Here is a 20,295-nt window from a genome sequence, read left to right as displayed (position 1 = left end):
ATTTAGCATTATTGAGTGAGTTTCGATATCTTCAAGAGCTGTACAGTCCCCTAATGTCACATTTCAACCGGCCTGACCTTCATGGAAAGTGTATGACGCCCACAGTCTATGGCTATTATACTTGGCACGCACGCCTTTAGTTGTTCTCCGTCATATGTGATGCATGCTTTGTATTTTATGCCTACCATACTTTCTGTGCTAATTTGATTGTATGATTGCAGATGTTACCCCCCCCCACACACTTGTACCCCCTATACCTGTTACCCTTTTTCTTTTTTCTGTACCCTAACCCCCCCCCCCCTAAAATGGGATTCAATAAAAATACTGATGTTAAAAAAAAAATACACAAGTACCGGAATTTGTCAGAAAGAGTGAACCAAAATAACAATAATGTCCCAGCATTGGTGATAAAACACAATGATTCCTATGGCTACATGCATGTCTTCTGCCCATTTATTTGGAGCCAACAATCCCTGACACGTATCAGTGACTTTTAGTAGCTCTTACTAACTGCTTGGGGCTCATCTACATTTGGATATAAGCTGTTTTAAAAGATTCTAGGTGCCACGTTCACAATCTCTCCATATATGGAACTAGACACAACCCTTTGGGAGAAGCATGTCACGCCCACTCAATGGGGCGCAGTGCAAAATTCTACTACCAACTATAATCTCCCTGAAACTAGTTTTCAAAAGTAAGCAAGTATGCACATACTGCCTCTGAAAACTGTCCTACTTAGTAAATGTGTATACATATTTAGAAATAAAAAATTGGCTATCATATGAGGACTTCTGACAGTCAGTAAACATAATAAAATTAGGCAAGGAAGGCAGCCATTACTGTTGTGAATAGTGGAATCCTCACCACTAAATACGCCCCTGTGTGTGGGTTAGCATATAGATGCAGTGGCGTATTTATAATGGGTGCAATGTGCGCCCAGGGGGGCCCACACTGAACCCATTCTTTAATACTTCCCCTCTGGAGTCCCACGATGAAGGCAGCAGCGCTGTGCCATTTCTCAGGAGGTTTGCGCAAGCACACTCAGACTCTACTGCGCTAGGCAGTGGGCGCTGCTCCTGGCAGAGAGAACATGAATAGACTTGCAGCCACTGTGGTATTTTATATTTGTTTTACAGTTCAGTTAGCGTAAACAAAGAAATATTTGGAACCCTCCCACTTAATGTTGATGGATCTGTCAGGAAATTCAAGATGGTTGCCATGGGAAGTATTGTCAGGTCAAGTTAATAGAAAACGCATTAAGCATAAGTGTAAACACTGATAACTACTGTATGTTCCATTCTAGTCCCATAAGGGTAGATACTCTGCAACGGTCTCTAATAGCTAATGAAAAAAACATATCTAGAATACGATCTATGGTGTTTACAGGAGACATACAGTAGTTTAGTAATCACTTTCTGGTTTCTGGCTCGTTCCACCAGGCAATTGAGAGATGTAATTGGCATCCCACACTGTTTATTCCATATTTAATTGACATACAAATGTGTTAGATTGTTTCAACAGTATATTGTAAATAATTAAATGAATACAAATTAAATGGACAAAATGATGGGACCCTTAGCCTACTATTGGTACTTATGTATTATCTGGGCTCCCATGTTAAATGCAGCCCATTTTTTCATACCCCTACTATCCAACTACGCATGGAGTTGATTTTATATAGTGTGGCGAGCGCAGCGAGCCACCGTGCCCGAAGCGTGGCGAGCGCAGCGAGCCCCGCGAGGGGACGCGGTCTCATAAGAAAAATGGGAGCCCGGATATTACATAAGTACCCTACTATTTTATTATTCAATCTCTAGAGCCAAACTCAGTGCATACACCTGTTTTAGTGATTTTCCCAGGGGTGGACGACTTTCCATATCAGGTTACTATGGAAAGTCGCCCACCCCGTAGTACCAGCAGATGAGTGGCTGGGCCAGTGATGTTGCGGGAGCCCGCATCAGTGCTCATCACTGCTCCGTACACAGTGAGCGGCTTTCAAGCCGAAAACAGCTCAAACGTGTAACCTGTTTGAAAAGTAATGTAAAAAAGTAAATAATACCGCTTTCACTCTGCCAAAATGTTTATTTAAAACGGGTCTGAACATTGTAGTAGATTACCGTTTTAAATACTGTTTAAGTACCATTCACATCAGTCAACCCGTTTAATCCCCGGAACACGTTTCAAGGCAGAATGCAGGGGACAGCCTATCACAGGTCTGTAATATGTTGTTTTTACTAAATACCATTTCAGAGCCATTCTCACTGCATAAAAAACGGCTCTGAACCGTGTAGGACTCTGCTTTTTAAACATGTTAAAATACCGGTTATCTTTAACCGGTAAATCAACTTCGGCGCTTTCCCACTGCAGCCTTAAACGTTTAGAAATGGGAAAAAAACAGCAATATACCATTTAACAAGTGCAGTGTGAAAGGGTTATAAATGCATTTATTTATTTCAAATTACATTTTTGTTGAAAATTTCAAAATAATGCAGTCACATAGAAGACAACAATCAGTAGGGATATTATGAAGCAAATAGTCAAAAGTTAAACAGGATGGGAAGGGGGTGAGAAGGGAGGGTAGGTAGTACACCAAGCAATTGTAATCAATAATCTCCTAGGCAGAGCAAGGTAAATGTTACCAATATTACATAGTTACATAGTAGTTAAGGCTGAATAAAGACTCACGTCCATCCAGTTCAACCTTGGTGTATTAGCTTCCTCCCTTGTTATACGTTGTGTATAATGATATGTTTAAGGACAGATTATGATTACTGTGTGTACCCCAGTATGTTTTTAACCAATAGATTTTTGTCCAACCTTATTTTAAATGTGTTTATTATGTCAACCGACACCATCTCTCCAGGAAGAGAGTCCCAATATTCTACACCATATAGAATACAAATTTCACAGAGGGGATCACTGAACAAGAGGAGGATTGTCTGTTAAAGTGTAGTACAAAAAGTTGATATATATCAGCTTCTGAAACAATTGGTGGGATTTGGGAGTTGTGCTATTGTTGATGTTGATTGGGGTCCAGATATGAAGTAGGCGTCTGGGATATCCAGTATTCAGTCCATTGGAACCATTTTATGAAAGGGTTAGAAGCTGAATAAGAATAAGTAATCCTGTCTACTTCAAATTCACAGTGCTGTTGAACGTTTGATTGTACCATGTATATAGTTGGGACAAAGGGTGTGCGCCAATGTCGTGCAAGTAGGAGCTTAACGGTTACCAGGATATGACCCATAACATAACGATCATTGGCGGGCATGTCTCCACGATATATATATGGAATAAAGCTAATACAGGTTGAGTATCCCGTATCCAAAATGCTCGGGACCAGGAGAATTTTGGATAACGGATTATTCCGTATTTCGGAATATTTTAATATTTCAATTATGTATTTTTAAGTATCTTGCATGTATGCTGTATAAACACATAAAATACACACAAATATATTTTATGACCACATAAAATACACACAAATATATTTTATTTGTTCAAAAAACAAGGTTTCAAAACATGAAACAAAATTTGTGTACTATCTCAGATATTGAGTATATACATAGTGCCAGTTACATATCATGTCACCAGTAGTGCTGTTACAAATGTCCCCAGTGAGTTTTTAGCAAAAAAAATATTTTTTATTCACTTTCTGGAATGTATGGTTTTCGGAATAATTCGGACAACGGATACTCGGATACGGGATACTCAACCTGTAGTGCATTTGGTGTTATTGGGGAGTCCGTTATCTTAGATTGATGGTGAATACAGAGGAACATAAATCTGACAGGGCTGGACAGGACCAACATATATGAAGGAGAGTACCCACATGTCCACAGTTGCGCCAACATAAATTGAAAGTAGAGGGACAGATAGTGTGTAGCAGAACTGGTGTTGAATATAGTCAATGAAGTTTGTATAAGTGTTCTGAGTGGCATATGCCCTTGGATAAGCTAAAACAGGTCCAATAAACCGAGTTCCACTCTTCCGAGAGAGAGCATGCCAGATCAGATTCCTATTTTGTTATGAAAGGAAACTTATGGGGCGTATGACAATGAATCACAATGTTATGCCACCATGTTGTATTCCCTTTACTATCAGAGGTAGTCAGTTTGTCACATATACTGTATATCTGTGCAGTACATATACCATATAGGGGGACGGTGTAATGCTGAGAATTAAATGAAATACATAAAAGGCAAAGTAGAAAACAGGTGCTTCTGGAGTCATTTTAGGTGACATTAAATTTTGATTCCAAAACAATGTAAAAAATAAAAATTATCTTATTTCCATTGAAATGAATATGTTAAATAAAAAAAGGGAAGGAGTGGGGGTTCGCGCACAAAAAAACCCTGAATTTCCTCTGAAAGAAGCAATGTGAGTTTAGAATTGGAATATGACTGCAAAATATATTGCGAGTTTGATAAGAAAATGGCAACTCACAACTTTCACAAGACAACTCACACTGACAGTAACTGGACTAGAGTGAATGTGTGTATACATCAGAGGGAAAAATAGATTTTTGTCGCTATGGGGGCATGACCCAGAGGCTCTGTGAGCCTCTAGCCATGCCCCCAGCTCCCTGGCTGCGGGAATAGACGCTGTGCGCATGCGCACAGCATTTATTCCCCGAGGCTTAGCAGCTGACAGGGGGGACCAACAGCCCCCCCACACCGCGGGACACTGCCGCCCGTGGGTGGGACAGCGGGACAGGCCCTGATAATCGGGACTGTCCCGCTAAAATCGGGACTGTTGGGAGGTATGTGATATGTGTTCTGTCAACATAAAAACAGACAATTATAATCTCATTTAGAGTTCTGCCTCACCATTTTGTTTTAGCAGTTTAAATAAAAAAGTGTCATTAATAACCGTGCTGCCATACTGACTACTACATGTGTATAAAGCTATGATTAAGTCCGTGCATAAAATACAAGCATTTGAGGGTAGGCCCGGATTAAGGCTGGGACTGAAATTATCAAAGGCCTGTTGCCAAAAGACGAGAAGTTGTAACCAGTGCTGTGTGGTTGTAACCAGCTCCATGTGCGTATGTACATTTCCTATGATATCAGCCCCAGGGTACGGTATATCAAGAGTTGAGAGAGATAAACTGAAGATGAACAAAGGGACCAATCATCTTCTGTCATATAGCTTAGTCTTTGAAATAATAAATACTGATTGGTTGCAACTTCTCCACTTGATCTCTTTCCAAGGCTTGACAGATCGTCTTTTCTATGTCTTCCTAAATATGAAAAAGTCAAAAATTGAATCAATATTATGAGTAAACTAGAAATTTAGTTTTAAGATTCCTGATTTATGGCTGACATGTGGCAGCTACGGTATGTGTATTGATGCTTTTTTCTTGAAAGCTGTGTGTCTCCTCTAGATTATATCACTATGGGCAGTATTCAATGAGGAAATTCTCCGTGCATGGAGAGCGTTTTATTTCGCTCTCCATGCACTCTCCATGTTTTTGCGGAGATTCTCCATGTTTGGAGATTCTCCGTCACGGCACTTTATCCACTATTCAATGTGGCTGATGCTCGCCGCCACTCGCGGCGAGTCTTAACCCTTGCAGCGGACGAGCGTCCGCGGCAGGGAGCTTTCAGGGAGCCGGGGGACGGAAGCTGCCAGAGAGATTAAAGTCTCCCTGGCTGCTCCAGAGGAATGTGGAGGGGAGGTGGGCTCCCCGGGACCCAGGCAGCACAGGCTGCCCCCCCCTATAGCCAGCGGGGGACCCAGTATTCACTGCACCCGATCGTGCATATTAACGATCGGGTGCAGTGAATATATGAATATCTAATGAGCGGCTCGAGCGCTCCGGCCTCCTGCTGGTTGCACTGTGTAAAAAAAAAAAAAAAAAATATTTTAAAAAATATTTTTTTTAAATTAAATATATATTCATGTGCTATAAGCACATGAATAAAAATAACATGCCCCTTCACAGAAAAAAAACCCTGATTTTTTGACACCAAAATAAAAAAAAAAAAAAACCTTTTAGTTTAAAAGTTCACATTCCAGATCTCCATCAAAAGATGGAGAATTTCTACACAGAGAGAGACGGCGAAAATCACTTAGAAAGACAGAGAATATTTCACATTGAATAGGGTTGCTCGCTTTTGGAGAGCAAAATGCTCCGTCCAAGGCGAACAAAGCACAAATTCTCCATAAAACATGGAGAATTTTTCTCATTGAATACTGCCCTATAAGGTATCATGCATTCACCACATAATACTCAGTAATGTCATACTGAAATGTATGGGCATCATTTACAAACTTCTCACAGGTGAAATGGAATCTTCCACTTCCACAACATAATATATAGGTATTCATTTTTTTCAGTTTCATATATACTTTGCTGTGAACTTTTGAACGCGAGAACACTTTATTGAAAAGGACTCTTCACAAACACCCATAAGGACTGTAATAACATTCATATATTTATTTATTATTAGTATTAAATTTGCACCCCACGAGAGACATCCTCCAATTTTTTTCTTCCAAAATTGTTTTCTTCCAATAATATAATAGATGAACATGTGTCAGGTGTCTGACATTTTGTGTATTTTGTATTCGCAGATTAATTCTTGTGACCACAATCTGAACATTTGCTGCGAACTTCTTGAGTTGAATTCACGGATCCAGGGGCAACTGTTCACCATTCTCAATGTTACAGCCCGGGAAGGTAACATAACCTCCCAGATTTATTACAGAAATAATATATATATATATATATATATATATACAGTATATCTATAAAAATTTTCTGTGTTCCATTGCATTATTGGATTTCCAGTCAACAGGCTATGCGTATTTGCATTTTAAGAATACGTATGCATACGCTATCGAAATGATACAAATTTGAATGACTATTCAGTTGAATGGTGATTCCTAATTTACTAACCAGCTGTATGTAACATATTTTGACCCGAAGATACGTCTGGAAAATACACCTAATTTTTCAGCCATATTTGGCAGAAGGCTGCACGGACCAGTCAGATCGTCAGTTAGAAACTTATCCCGTGGAAGGCTCTAAATAAACTGTTGCCTGTGAATGTCTGACATTACTGAAATGCCTGAGAGTGCCGTCTTTCTTCTTCTATCATATATATATATATATATATATATATATATATATATATATATATATATATATATATATAGACATTGTAGGGGCTCTGCACACACTAAATTAACTGATAATAAGTAGTGGAGATTTGGTTCATGAATTGATCAATGCATTTAAGCCTGCAGCCCCCTTCATGGGACCCCACTTTTCTGCAGAAAATCAGTTAAGTCAGTTAATTTAGTGTGTGCAGAGCCCCTACAATGTCTGTTTAAACAATGTGGTCACAAGCCATAGGGCACCCCAAAACTAGGAAAGGTGAGTGCCGATGTTTAGTGTATATATATATATATATATATATATAGCTTGCGTGGGGCCGGCACTCCGTGGCCTCTAAGAATAGCTTGCTCGGTGCCTTCCAAAAGTTTCCCCGCTGGTACAGCGGGTACATCAAATATTCCGGATGGTGGCGGCACTCTCAGACAAAATAATGACACAATGACACTGTATATGTGTCCAACGTTTCAGTGCTTAGCACTTTTATCAAGAACAGTGTTACACTGTTCTTGATAAAAGTGCTAAGCACTGAAACGTTGGACACATATACAGTGTCATTGTGTCATTATTTTGTCTGAGAGTGCCGCCACCATCCGGAATATATATATATATATATAATATCTATATTTGCTTATTACAGACCAGATGTAGGAAGCGTCAAAAAGTGATAAAGTGGAGAGTGATAAACAGCCAGCCAATCAGCTCCTATCTGCCATGTTACAGGCTGGGTTTGAAAAATGTAGGCGCTTATTGGCTGGTTGTTTATCACTCTCCACTTTATCACTTTTTGAAGTTTGATACATCTGGCCCTAAATGCTGTACAGCAGGGGTTGCCAAACCGGTCCTCGAGATCTACCAACGGTCCATGTTTTCCAGATCACCTAGCTGGTGCACAGCTGTAGTCAATACTAACGGTCCCATTTTCAAACCTGCTGCATTCATTCCTACTATAGATCCACAGGTTGCCTGGAAAACATGCACTGTTGGTAGATCTTGAGGACAGGTTTGGCCACCCCTGCTGTACAGTAAGTTATGTTGAGATAGTGTAAACTAACAAAAAACTAATTCTGTGCACTAAGTATAAAAACACATCTTTCAGGTGGTCAGTATGCAGGCGTGGAAACACTCAAGAGCCGCTTTTTGCCCTGGTTGGGTACCTGCTTCTCCAACGCCTCTCCAGGACTGTTTGCTGATAACAGCTTCTCTCACCTTCAGGTACAGAGCCAGCAAGTGTATAGGAATGGTCAATTTTCCATCTAGCCCTGATCATATCTGGAGTATAGAGGTTTTACTAGAACATATGAATAATCGTTGACCTGTATAGTTGATATCTTGTTTGTGTTTTGGTCATCAAGCTGGCCAAGGACGTTACTACCAAGGGTCACAATGCCAGTGCATTCTGATGATAAGGATAAGGGTTAGTTTTAGGGTTAAGTGCCCTAGTGTAAGGGTTGTAGGAGAGAATACTGGCTTACTTCATATATAGGGGGTTAGTCAGAGTTCATCGCTTTTATGCAAATTCACAATCCTAATGATCGATTATTGAATGACTGCGCATGCATACGGATATTGCGTGCATGCGCAAGCCAAAATAGGAAAGGAAATAACAAAAATACCGAATTGCAATCCCTTAGCAATTTGACAGACAGGAAGTTGACATTTGCGGGTGGTAACCGAATGTTTTCTGGGGTGTCCAGGTGTTTTAAGGGAGGGTGAGTGACGTCAGCCCCAGCCCCGATCAGCCGGTCTCTGTCGCAGAGTTGTGGAAGGGTCAGAGCTTCTCACATTTGCACAGACTGGGGAAATCATTTGATGGCGAGTGATTGCGAATAGATTTGCAGATAATAGTGAATAGGGATCCATTCGCAAATCTCTCGCAGATTAGCAACGGGGAAGGTTTTCCCTTTGGCTGGGCGGCAACTAACTACTCACAGTTATCTGCAAATTTGCAGATGAGTGTTCAACTCTGAATCAGGCCCATAGTACTGAAATATTTGACAGCTATTTATTTACTGTGATTTAGAGTTGTGCTATAACTCCAACTCTAAATCTGACTCTCAGCTGCGGCGCAGCAGGACTTTACCAAGGTTTAAAATACAGATGAGCGGGTTTGATTTTACTAAAGGTGCATACACACTGTACAATTGTTTTGACCAATTTCGGTGAAAGACATTTCCATTGAACCCAGTGTCCTGGATGAAAGATATTAACAAATGATAAGGACGACAGACGAACGATGAATGATGATGCGCATACCCGACAGTTGTTCACCAAGATTGTTCATCAACTGTGCATGCAGCTAAATTTGGATATCTTTCAAAAAGAGCCTATAAACTGTAGCTAGATCTTTCGTCTTACGTCTGTCGTCAATATCTTTCGTCAACATCTTTCGTCCAGGACACTGGGTTCAATGGAAATGTCTTTCAACGAAATTAGTCAAAAAAAATTGTGTATGCACCTTTAGATTTACTCAGATCTTAAAGCAGGATCTTAATGGCTATCGAAGACATGTGACAGTCGATACCTAATTGCCATAATTTGGGGATAAGAACGGGTTCTGGACAACTCACCGACAGTCGGGATTCCGACAGTCATTACCCCGACGTCGGAATCCCGACTACTCCCTCGTGGGGGTCCACAACCCCCATAGAGGGAGAATAAAATAGGTGGTGAGCGTAGCGAGCCACTGTGCCCGCAGCATGGCGAGCGCAGCGAGCCCGCAAGGGGCTTCGTTGCGCTCCCCCACTGTGCAGTCGGGATTCCGACGTCGGGCTAATGACTGTCGGAATCCCGACTGTCGGTGTGTTATACCACACCCTTAGAACCAAGTAAAACCTTTGCTTTTTGGTAACTGTATAAGCCTTTGTTTTTCAGGAATCACTAGAAAGGGACAAAAGACTGAGGGAACTGTCATCCTCTCAGGAGAAAGAACTGCACAAACTAGAGACCCAGCTGGCGTCTACTCGCGCGGATCTTAACTCAGTGAGACAAGAGTGAGTCATATGTCACTAGTGACTTAAACCATACTAGTGTTCATACTGTAGTATGCATGCAAATGAGAATCACCCCAATGTGCAGGAAATGTTTGTGTTTCCTTTGTGTATTACTTATTCATATGTGGTATAACAATGTCACAAATACCATACATATATGGGATAAGATGTATAGGACCAGTAGACAAAGTACTTGACATACAAGGTAGAAGACACGTCCTGGAAGCGGGGGGTGTGATGTGGTCATCAGTGCGGTCATGAGACGCTGGTCATTGTCACAATGAAGATGCCAGAAGAGAGTGTGAGGAAGAGATGGGTGAGAGTGTGGCAGACAGGAGGTAATGAGAGGGTGAATTGATGGTTTGGTAGTGTTTTGGGTGAGAGGGTCTGATCATGCCATGTTTTGAATTAAGAAATGTCAGGCTTAGAGAGGGTTTGGATGTAGGAAATGAAGATGGAGTCAGGGGTGACAGTCAGACAGAAGATGTGAGGTAGAGTGGGAAGCATGGTGGTATCCATGGATGTAGAGATATTTAGATTTTATAATGAGGAAAGATAATGAGCTCTGTTTTATAAACATTGAGAATAATTTTGGGGACATCATTGATGGTAAAGAAGAGAGATGAATGGAGAGAAAGGAAGGGGAGAGAGAAAGAGGGACAACTAACAGAGAGAAAGGGAGGAGGAGGAATTATACATGTAGGAAGAATGCTGTCACTAAGGTCAACCGAGGGAAGACTTTACAGGATTATAGTAAGTACCAAGCAATGAAAACAGCAGGGGAGGATGGGACAGAAGAAGTGATCTGTACACTTGGCAGAAAGAAGATCATGGGTGACTTCAATAAGGGCAGTCTCTGTAGAATGCATTGGATGGCAGCCAGACTGAGGAGTGACTGAGTGCATAGGGTGCGGTGTGGTCATTATACTAAGCTGCTCAAGTATTCTGGATGCAAACCAGACAACTAGTTTGTATAATCTTCAGGCTATAATTTATGTTTACCTCTGCAGTAACGTCTATGGCTACAGTTCTACATGTACTGTTCTTATATATTGCTCACTTGTGTTCCACAGACCATTATCCCCCTGCTTGGGGCTGAAGGGGATTGGGGGCGGGACTTACAGGGCAAAGGGGTAGAATGACTTGTGGCTCTTATATACTGTATTGTTTTTATTCCTTTCTTGACCTTGTACTGTAATTGGCTCATTTTTATTTGCATTGACAAAATGTATTTCCTTGTATAGTGTTGAATTTCATAAAACATATTACTTAGAATTTCATGTATAGAATTTTATTAACACGTAAAATAGTTAAACAAATGAGTTGGTCGGACTGTGTATGTTGAGTCTTTTCCTTTCTTTGTACATATAGCCTGCTTGAAACTCAAATGGAGCTTGAGGAGACTAAAACAAAATCAGCGACCACCCTCCTGGCTGCAGAGGAGGAGATACTGCAGCTTAGAACTGAGTAAGAGAAATTACAAAAAATTCCCTCTCATAATAAAATAGGATTTAGCTCATTTAACCCTTTAAATGCCAACATTGCCGCAGACACCCCCTCGCTGGTGGCATTGAATACCGCCCATAGGGTTAGGACATACATGCGAAGATCATACAAAGATAAAGTACCAAACAATCAGCTTTGAACTGTAATTTTTCAAACGCAGCCTGTGAAATGTAAGTTACAAGCTGATTGGCTGGTATTTTATCCACTCTATCTCTCTTCAAGGATTAATGACCCTCCCTCAAACTATTTTCTCATAATGTTAGTTTGGTAATGATAAATTGCATTATTTTGAATGAATATTGTCTGTCTGTATTCTCTACACTTTTTGTATTTGTAATATCCAAAACTGAAATGTATTATACCCTCAAGAACACACAGAACTGTCACATTATTAAACTGTATACTGCCATTTGCTACATCTATGGTATTTTTTATTTAATTAGGAAATAAGTTATTCTGTATTTGGGTAGAAATGTTTGGAAAAGTGGAGACCTATTATTTTCTAGAATGTACTTGATAAATATTAGCTAGAAGCTGATTGGCCCAATCTTGAAGGTTTGATACATTATATAAAATAGAAAAATAGCAAAGTTTGATAGTATGGCTGAAAGGCCACCACAGATGGCTCATTAGTTTTTAACATGAATTACTGTATCTAGCCCATATTATATCAAATATAATTGTTGTGGGGTGTATGTGTATATATATATATATATATATATATATATATATATATATATATATATATATATATATATATATATATATTCTGGTATAGAGGAAGATAAGTGGGAATAGGACAGTGAGTGCAAAGGATAGGTCCCATATAATCCACAATTTTGAAGCTTATTATATATTTTAAGACTGACTGATTACTTGTCAGTTACTAACCACTTTGGCATGCATCTTATTGTGAAAGTTAGAACATCTAATCTAATATATGTAATAAGATAGAAAAATACCAACCAATCAGCTCCTGTCATTTTCAATCACAGCCTGAAAAATAGTTTGGACTATCTCTCTCCACTGTCTATCTTTCCAAGCTTTGATAAATCTCGCCCGAAATCATCTTCAGCGTCCTTAAATTGTGCAGACGTCTTTAACGTGATATGTTTGAAACTTACAGTTTGAGGACAGCACATGACAAAGCCGAGCTGAGGAATCTGGACTCATTGGAAGACTATGAACGCCAGATACGGCTACTGAAGGACGAGATCTCCATTTTATCAGCTGAGAAGAGTATACTGCATGGCAGGTACTGTGTGACAGTAACAGTATACAGAGGAGAACTTCACCAGTTTATTCATATATAGTATAATATTATAGGCCCTTATTCTGGTTCAACCGCAAGGGCAAATACAAAACCATGTGCACTGCAGGGGATGGGGGGGGGGGGGGGGGGGGGGGGGCGGCGGGGGGCAGATGTAACAAGTGCAGAGAGAATTGAGGCTGCCATACATCTACAGATCGATTGTCAGGTTGGGCTGGTTGGAACAAAAACCTGGTAATGGATGAGTGACAGTTTTTGGCAGTTTTCCAGCATTTCAAAGCAAATGGTCAACTGTCATTTACTCTCTTCCATTACCAGGATTTTGTTCCAACCAGCCAGATCTGACAATTGATCTGTAGATGTATGGCAGGCTTTAGATTTGGGTGGGGAGTTTTGTTTCTATGCAGGGAAGATACTGAATGCTTTATTTTTACACTGTGATATAGATATCACTTTAAAGTAAAACCCCACCCAAATCTAATTCTCCCTGCAGTGCACAAGGTTTTGTCCATTTGAGTAGGAATTTGCCTTTGCGAGTGAACCAGAATAAAGGCCATAGTGTAGAAGCTCACATTAAGTAGGACAGCACATCCACCACAGACCAGTCATTTGGCAGTACTTATATTTATTTCACAATATATATAAATTTATTTAACAGTTTTTTATATACAGATGTGCTTTTCTATGAGCTACGGGAGCGAATTAGATACAGGTGCACGGTGACCAGATCGTGCCAATATGTACGTATGTCGCACTCAGTGACAGTGGCGTGGCACCAATAAGCGTGGCTACATCTGTAGATTAGCAAATTCCATTGCGCTTTATTGCTTTTGTGTAATTATACATGATGTTCCCCATGTGTGTATTTCAGTTTTCTTTTTTCATATTCAAGACTTTCCAGAAGCCGCTCCCCAAGCCCAATCCGCCACTCCAGCAGATCAGCCAGCCGCTCCGCCAGTCCATTTGCCAGGAGTGAGTCGCCTACTGGTGCTCAACTTACTAATGCCTCTCGCCACAGCCGGCTTATATCAAGGTTTAACGATATCTATGCCAACGACCGTCTGGATGCACAGAACCTCCTGAGACGTTACATCGAAGACCTGGAGATGGTCCAGAGAATCATTTTCATTGCCACTGTGGTATGTAGTTATATACACTTGATTTTTCAAGTATTACTAATAAAATCAAATCAAAATAAATGCTACCTACCTATCTACAAGTATAGCAATTATGTTTTAGAAGAAAAACGTAATAAGAGATCCACTGTAAGTAACTAAGGAGAATATGTTTCCATGTTTCCTTAAGAGTGGAGAAGTGGACAATCGAAAAGTCCCCAATAGCAACTAATCAGGGGCCTCATTCTGACCTAAACACGGTAAACACGCCCGACCCAACACATCGCGAATCCTCACATTTGCATGAGAGTAGATGTGTATACTCCCCCCCCCCCATTTTTAGATAAAAGTCAGTCTAGACTGACTTTTATCTTGGCTGGAGATGGCCGAACTCGGGGTGGGCACTGTGACGTAGGGTGTTCCTATGCTCGAGGAGCGAACGGCTCGCCAAAGCCATTCACTCCTGGGTAGGGGGTCTGAATCGACCTCCAGGTTCTAGCGAGGTTCTAGCAAACATTTTATAGAATGTACATGATATGTACATCCGTAAATACCATCACGGATGGTGTAATGGTTAGCATCACTGCCTCACAGCGCTGAGGTCATGGGTTCTATTCCCACCATGGCTCTAACTGTGCAGAGTTTGCATGGGTTTCCGCCGGCTACTCCGGTTTCCTCCCACAATCCAAAAATATACTGGTAGGTTAATTGGCTTCCAACAGAATTAGCCCTAGAATGTCTGTGTGTGCATGTACATGTGGTAGGGAATATAGATTGTAAGCTCCCCTGGGTCAGGGACTGATGTGATTGTTAAACTATACTCTGTAAAGCGCTGCGGAATCTGTGTGCGCTATATAAGAAACTGTTAATAAATAAATAAACAATGATATGTACATGATACATTCTAGATAGAAGCTGATTTGGTTGCTTGATACGTTTTCCCCTTGGTGACTAAAGGGCCCCATACATCAGCAATTAATTGTGACAATTTTCAGATATGGAGATGATTGCCACAATTAATTTTAGATGTGTGGGCTCCCCCTTTTGGCAATCCCAATCAAAATCGCCAATCAATTGCATAATCAGGTTTTTAAACATGTTTAATAATCTGGTATTATCTGCAGATCTTTTTTATATGTGTGGGCATTCCCAATTCGTCTTCTTCATCTATTTACATTATGAACAGCAATCGATTGGGCAATTTCCAGATATGAAGATGCAATCTTTAGATGGAAAAATCTGCCGATCACTGAAATAAATCTGTAATGTGTGGGCAAAGTCAGATAGATTGTAAAATCCATTTATCTGGCCAAAAAATCCCTGGATCTGGAAATCCATTAATTGTGATTGCTGATGTATGGGGCCCATTAGATACCTTATCCTTTTTTTCTTAAAAAAATATTGCTATATTTGCAGGTTGGTAAGCAGCATTTATTTTGACTGAGTATAAATAGTGAAAGAAAGATGTCCATGGTGTAGGGTGTTACTAATTAATTGTCATTTTGTTACTGTTTAAACAAAGGTGGTTTATTTTTGCCTATATATATGTTGTCTTTGTACAGGAATCTTTCCACGCAGCCAAGTTGGCATTCAGACAGTTCAAGCTTCGAGTACGAAAGTCACTGTCTCCATCTCACATGGGCCCCGAATCTCTGGAAGATGCTGTGATTGACTATATTGTCCGCAACCTAGATCTCTATGATGTCCAGTCCAGTGTTAATGTAAGGTTTAGTACTTTTGTTTGTTATTGAGAGACCAAACTAAATTCACTGTTAAACACTTAAGAATGCTTAAGCTCTTGAGATTGTTACTTAACTCTGGAGTACTACACAAAGCAAGTTAATTCCTTTTGCTAAATGGTGATAAACTATTGTAAATGGTGAGTTTACCCTGGCAGTTGTTGTCGGAGAGCTTAACTGATACCTACAGGGGCATAGCCAGAATGTTTTGGGCAACTTTGGCAACATTTCAAAGGGGTCCCTTCACCCTTCTAGAGAAACACCACTTTCCACAGCAGTTACATTTATGCTTCAAAGTGGTGCCCTAGTTCTCATTATACCACCCAGTGGAACCAATATGCAACATCGACATTGTCCCCAGTTTAGATTATACCACAAAGTGCCCCTAGTTCATATTATGTCACAATGTACTGTAGTGCCCCAAGTAGTCTAGTGTCCATGAGTCTCCGAAACACTGCCATCTGCAGTCAGAGAGTGAAACTACATCTCTTTCTCACACAGAAGGTAGCAGACTAGCTTTCGAAGCTTTTGCTTTGAGCAGGCTTACTAGTATATGTGTGTGTGTGTGTGTGTGTATATATATATATATTATATATATATATATATATATACACAGAAAATTTAAATAAAAAATGTACTTAACATTCTCAATTTTTGTTTGTAGGAGGTGATAAACGCCATGAATGTCAATCCTAAAATCTCATTCCCAGCAGAAATCGACTTCATTCTGATCAGCAGCTTCATCCGGGAGGTGTGTCGTGTCGCGTTTGCCATGCAGACCCTTGAAACCCCATTGGACATTGCATTTGGAATTGATGCCGAACTCTTTAGTGAAACCAAGTAAGGAGAAGTCTTAGAAATTTCGGTACTCTTTACCTAGAAGGGCGCCCATCGCGGACATCGCATGTACCAAAAAACGCATGCGATGCGACCGACGCGATTACCGCGATTTCCCATAGGGAACAATGTTAAATGTCCCAATTGACCAGATTTTCCATAGGGAACAATGTTAAAAGGCCCACAGAGGCCAAATAGGCACCCTGAAGTGTGAAATGGCCCCCCCCAATTGTTAACGCCACCCCACGATCAACGTCAACCCGAAGCATGGCGAGCGCAGCGAGCCCGCGAGGGGCGGCGGTACGCGTCCTCCAACCTTTTCATACCCCCACTATCCACGTCAGCGTGGAGTTGAGAATAGAAAGTGTGGCGAGCGCAGCGAGCCACAGAGCCCGAAGCGTGGTGAGCGCAGCGCGCCCCGCGAGGGGACGCGGACACCTGTGAAGCCCGCGAGGGGACGGGTATATCTGTGCAGGTGTCCGCGTCCCCTCACGTGGCTCGCTACGCTCGCCACGCTTTGGGCTCGGTGGCTCGCTGCGCTCGCCACACTTTCTATTCTCAACTCCACGCCGACGTGGATAGTGGGGGTATGAAAAGGTCGTAGGACGCGTACCGCCGCCCCTCGCGGGCTCGCAGCGCTCACCACGCTTCGGGTTGACGTTGATCGTGGGGTGGCGTTAACAATTGGGGGGCCCATTTCACACTTCAGGGTGCCTATTTGGCCTCTGTGGGCCATTTAACGGGTCAATTGGGACATTTAACATTGTTCCCTATGGGAAATCGCGGTAATCGCATCGGTCGCATCGCATGCGATTTTTTGGTCGCATGCGATGCGACCGACGCGGTTTTTTTTCCTTACGATGCCTACGATCAAAATCGTGGGCGCCCTTCTAGGTAAAGAGTACCAAAACTTTATTAACAATGGCCTTTTATACAGATACTTCTAGTGCTAAGTGACAGCAATGTTCCATTGGACCGGTCATCCTGTATATACATCCTTTATATAGTTAATGCACTAGCAGCCATCATTCTGCAGTACAGTGTAGGCACAAGGGGCTTTATTAAAAGGAATGATGTTGGAGTGGTAGGAGGGTTAATGATATGTATACTGTATATCCGTGCGTTGCTGAGCTTTAGGATGTTTCACCTGCTAGATAATCTTGTTGCACCAGGTTTGCTGCTTATATCTTACAAAATGGAAAGAACTAAATTCAGCTATATCCAATATGTAATATGTTGATACAGTAGCACAAAGTAACATGTCTTGTGCAGTAAACATCAAATGAACAGTGCATGTATACAGATATGTTCTCATATACTCTTGCTGCAGTCATGCCAAACAGCACTTTTTGGTTTATCACTCAGATGTGCTTCTGAGTAATAAATTCAACAATCAGATGCGACTAAACTGCTTCACAAGGCTGCACTAATTCATTTGTGCAACAGAATCTATGGGTTAGATTTAATAGGATGAGAGATTCAGAAAGTGAGAGATTTGGGAAGAAATCTCCAGGTTTTTTAAAGCGGCAATCATTTACACTGCAAAACCAGTTTGATTTTGCAGTGTAAATGATTGCCGCTTTAAAAAAACTGGAGATTTCTTCTCAAATCTCTCACTTTCTGAATCTCTCATCCTATTAAATCTCACCCTGAATCTCCCATAGGCCACCAGCATCATCCCCATTGTCTGTACCTGCAGCTCAATAAGGGGATGTCGCTAGAAATGCCAGGCTGCTGAACGTAGTCTATATCATAAAGCATGACCCTGTAGATATGACCGTCACCTAGAATAAGGGATGTCGGTTTACTGACAATCACCATTGTTTCTTATGTCTCTTTCCCAGAGCATTGTATTTGTTATACCACTCCATAACTTCCACAGCTAACTGTGCGGCACATTTCTCCATTTAGATACCGTCGTACCTATGATTCTGAGCTCACTGCTCCTCTGGTGTGTTACCACGTGTGGCCTGCTCTGATGGAAAATGATCTTGTTGTGTTCAAAGGAGAAGCTGTGACCAAGAGAGGTGCACTGGTAAGAGTCATGTTTTCTTCACTATCACGCAGTTCGGTACTTGTTTCCTAGCAGGGCGCCCAGTTTCACTACGTATGGTACCATTGTGAAATCACATCGCATGCGTGTTTTTGCATGAATTTCCTATGTAATTAATTCACTGTGTGGCAAGCGCAGCGAGCCACCGAGCCGGAAGCGTGGCAAGCCCCGCGAGGGGACATGGAATACATGTAACATAATCCGCATCCACTCGCCACGCTTTGGGCTCGGTGGGTCGCTGTGCTCGCCACACTATATAAAATACACTCCACGCCGACGTGGATAGTGGGGGTATGAAAAGGTCAGGAGGACGCGTTCCACCGCCGATCGCCACGCTTCGGGGTGGTGTGGATACTGGGGGGGTGCCTCAATCTCATTGCATCTCATACAACTGTATAGTAAAGTAAATGGCATTGCACCCTATACAATCGCATGCGATCGCATGCGATTTCGCCGTGCAATGCGATCGCATGCAATGTGATTGCACCGCCCAGGAGGAAAAAATAGCAGTGAATAAATTACATAGGAAAATCGCATCGCATGCAATCACATCGCACGCAAAAATGGCATGCGTTGCGATGCGATTTTCTTACGCAGATTCGCCCGCTAAGCTATTTGCTTAGTGGGCACCCTGCTAGGAAACAAGTACCCGCAGTTCTAAGAATCACTTTTACCTCTTTCTTAAGTACAGATGGGTCATGTCCCATCCTTGCAGGGGATGGCGCTGGCGTCGCCAGCCGCCATCCCCCGCCAGCGCCATGGCGATCGTGAGAAAGGGACGCGCGCGCACGAGAGGGCGCGCGCGTCCCCTTCCGACGGCGCTTCCATCAGTTCCCCGGGTCCCCGCCGGCTTGCCGGCGGTAACCCGGGGTCCCCGCCGCCTGCCCGCACCCCCCACTAACCCCCCCTAACCCTGTCCGTCTCCCTGAGGCGGAGACGGACAGGGTTTCCGTCGCGCTAGCGACGGAGACTGAGACGCGCGTGCGCGTGAGACGCACGCGCGTCTCAGTCTCCTCGCTGGCGAGGCTGCTGGCGGGTCGCCAGCGCGTACGTTCTGGCGACCCGCCAGCAAGGATGTAGGACATCACATACTGTAATTTGTGGTTCTGCTGTATACCCTACCTCTTGGCTAACATCTACTTGTACGATGAAGAGCTAATGATTGAGCATAGCTAATTTATATTCCTGTGACAATTATTGATAAGTAGATATGATATATTTCCTTGTTATTGTATTGTTAATTTCCGGTTTTATTTTATCTCAGTGGAGCTCCCGCAGGAGCCGAAGTCGGAGCTGCAGCCCCGTACGATCCAAATCAGCCAGCCCTGGCCGGACCTTGGTAAGATCCCAACTGCGGGAATGTGATGGACATCCTGTAACACAAATGAGTGAATTGTCTTTCATAATCCATTCTTAACTGTCTTCTGCTCTTCCTTCCACTTCTATCCAGACATCCAGAGGCCGTAGCCCCTCCCCACGGAGGAGCGGGACCCCAAGTAAGTTGGATAATAGTCAGGAACTGCACCTGTCTATGCTAAGTTCATGAAGCATAATCTCCCGAAGGCCTGGTCCCTTTATCTCCTGTGTTACCATGCTGCAGTAGAGGGTGGATGACCAATTTAGCTGATCACCCAATAAAACTAGTTGATGCGCTCAGTA

General features: G+C 42.1%; 1 protein-coding gene across 1 annotated transcript in view; it reads left to right on the top strand.

The window, feature by feature from the left end:
* SPATA18 (spermatogenesis associated 18) overlaps positions 1-20,295 on the top strand; it is a 27,435-nt gene extending 7,140 nt beyond the window's left edge. The window contains exons 2-12 of the mRNA XM_083168486.1: positions 6,580-6,685; positions 8,223-8,338; positions 9,998-10,116; positions 11,488-11,583; positions 12,749-12,877; positions 13,785-14,031; positions 15,570-15,728; positions 16,411-16,586; positions 18,495-18,618; positions 19,901-19,975; positions 20,087-20,295. Coding sequence (XP_083024612.1) covers positions 6,580-6,685; positions 8,223-8,338; positions 9,998-10,116; positions 11,488-11,583; positions 12,749-12,877; positions 13,785-14,031; positions 15,570-15,728; positions 16,411-16,586; positions 18,495-18,618; positions 19,901-19,975; positions 20,087-20,182 — 1,443 coding nt within the window. The 3' untranslated portion in view covers positions 20,183-20,295. The remainder of the gene's footprint in view (positions 1-6,579; positions 6,686-8,222; positions 8,339-9,997; positions 10,117-11,487; positions 11,584-12,748; positions 12,878-13,784; positions 14,032-15,569; positions 15,729-16,410; positions 16,587-18,494; positions 18,619-19,900; positions 19,976-20,086) is intronic.

Source organism: Crinia signifera, chromosome 1 (genome assembly GCF_055691185.1).
Source record: "Crinia signifera chromosome 1, ASM5569118v1, whole genome shotgun sequence".
In the NCBI taxonomy this organism is placed as follows: domain Eukaryota; kingdom Metazoa; phylum Chordata; class Amphibia; order Anura; family Myobatrachidae; genus Crinia; species Crinia signifera.
Note: the sequence above shows the minus strand (reverse complement) of the source record. Positions and strands in the feature narration are given on the sequence as shown.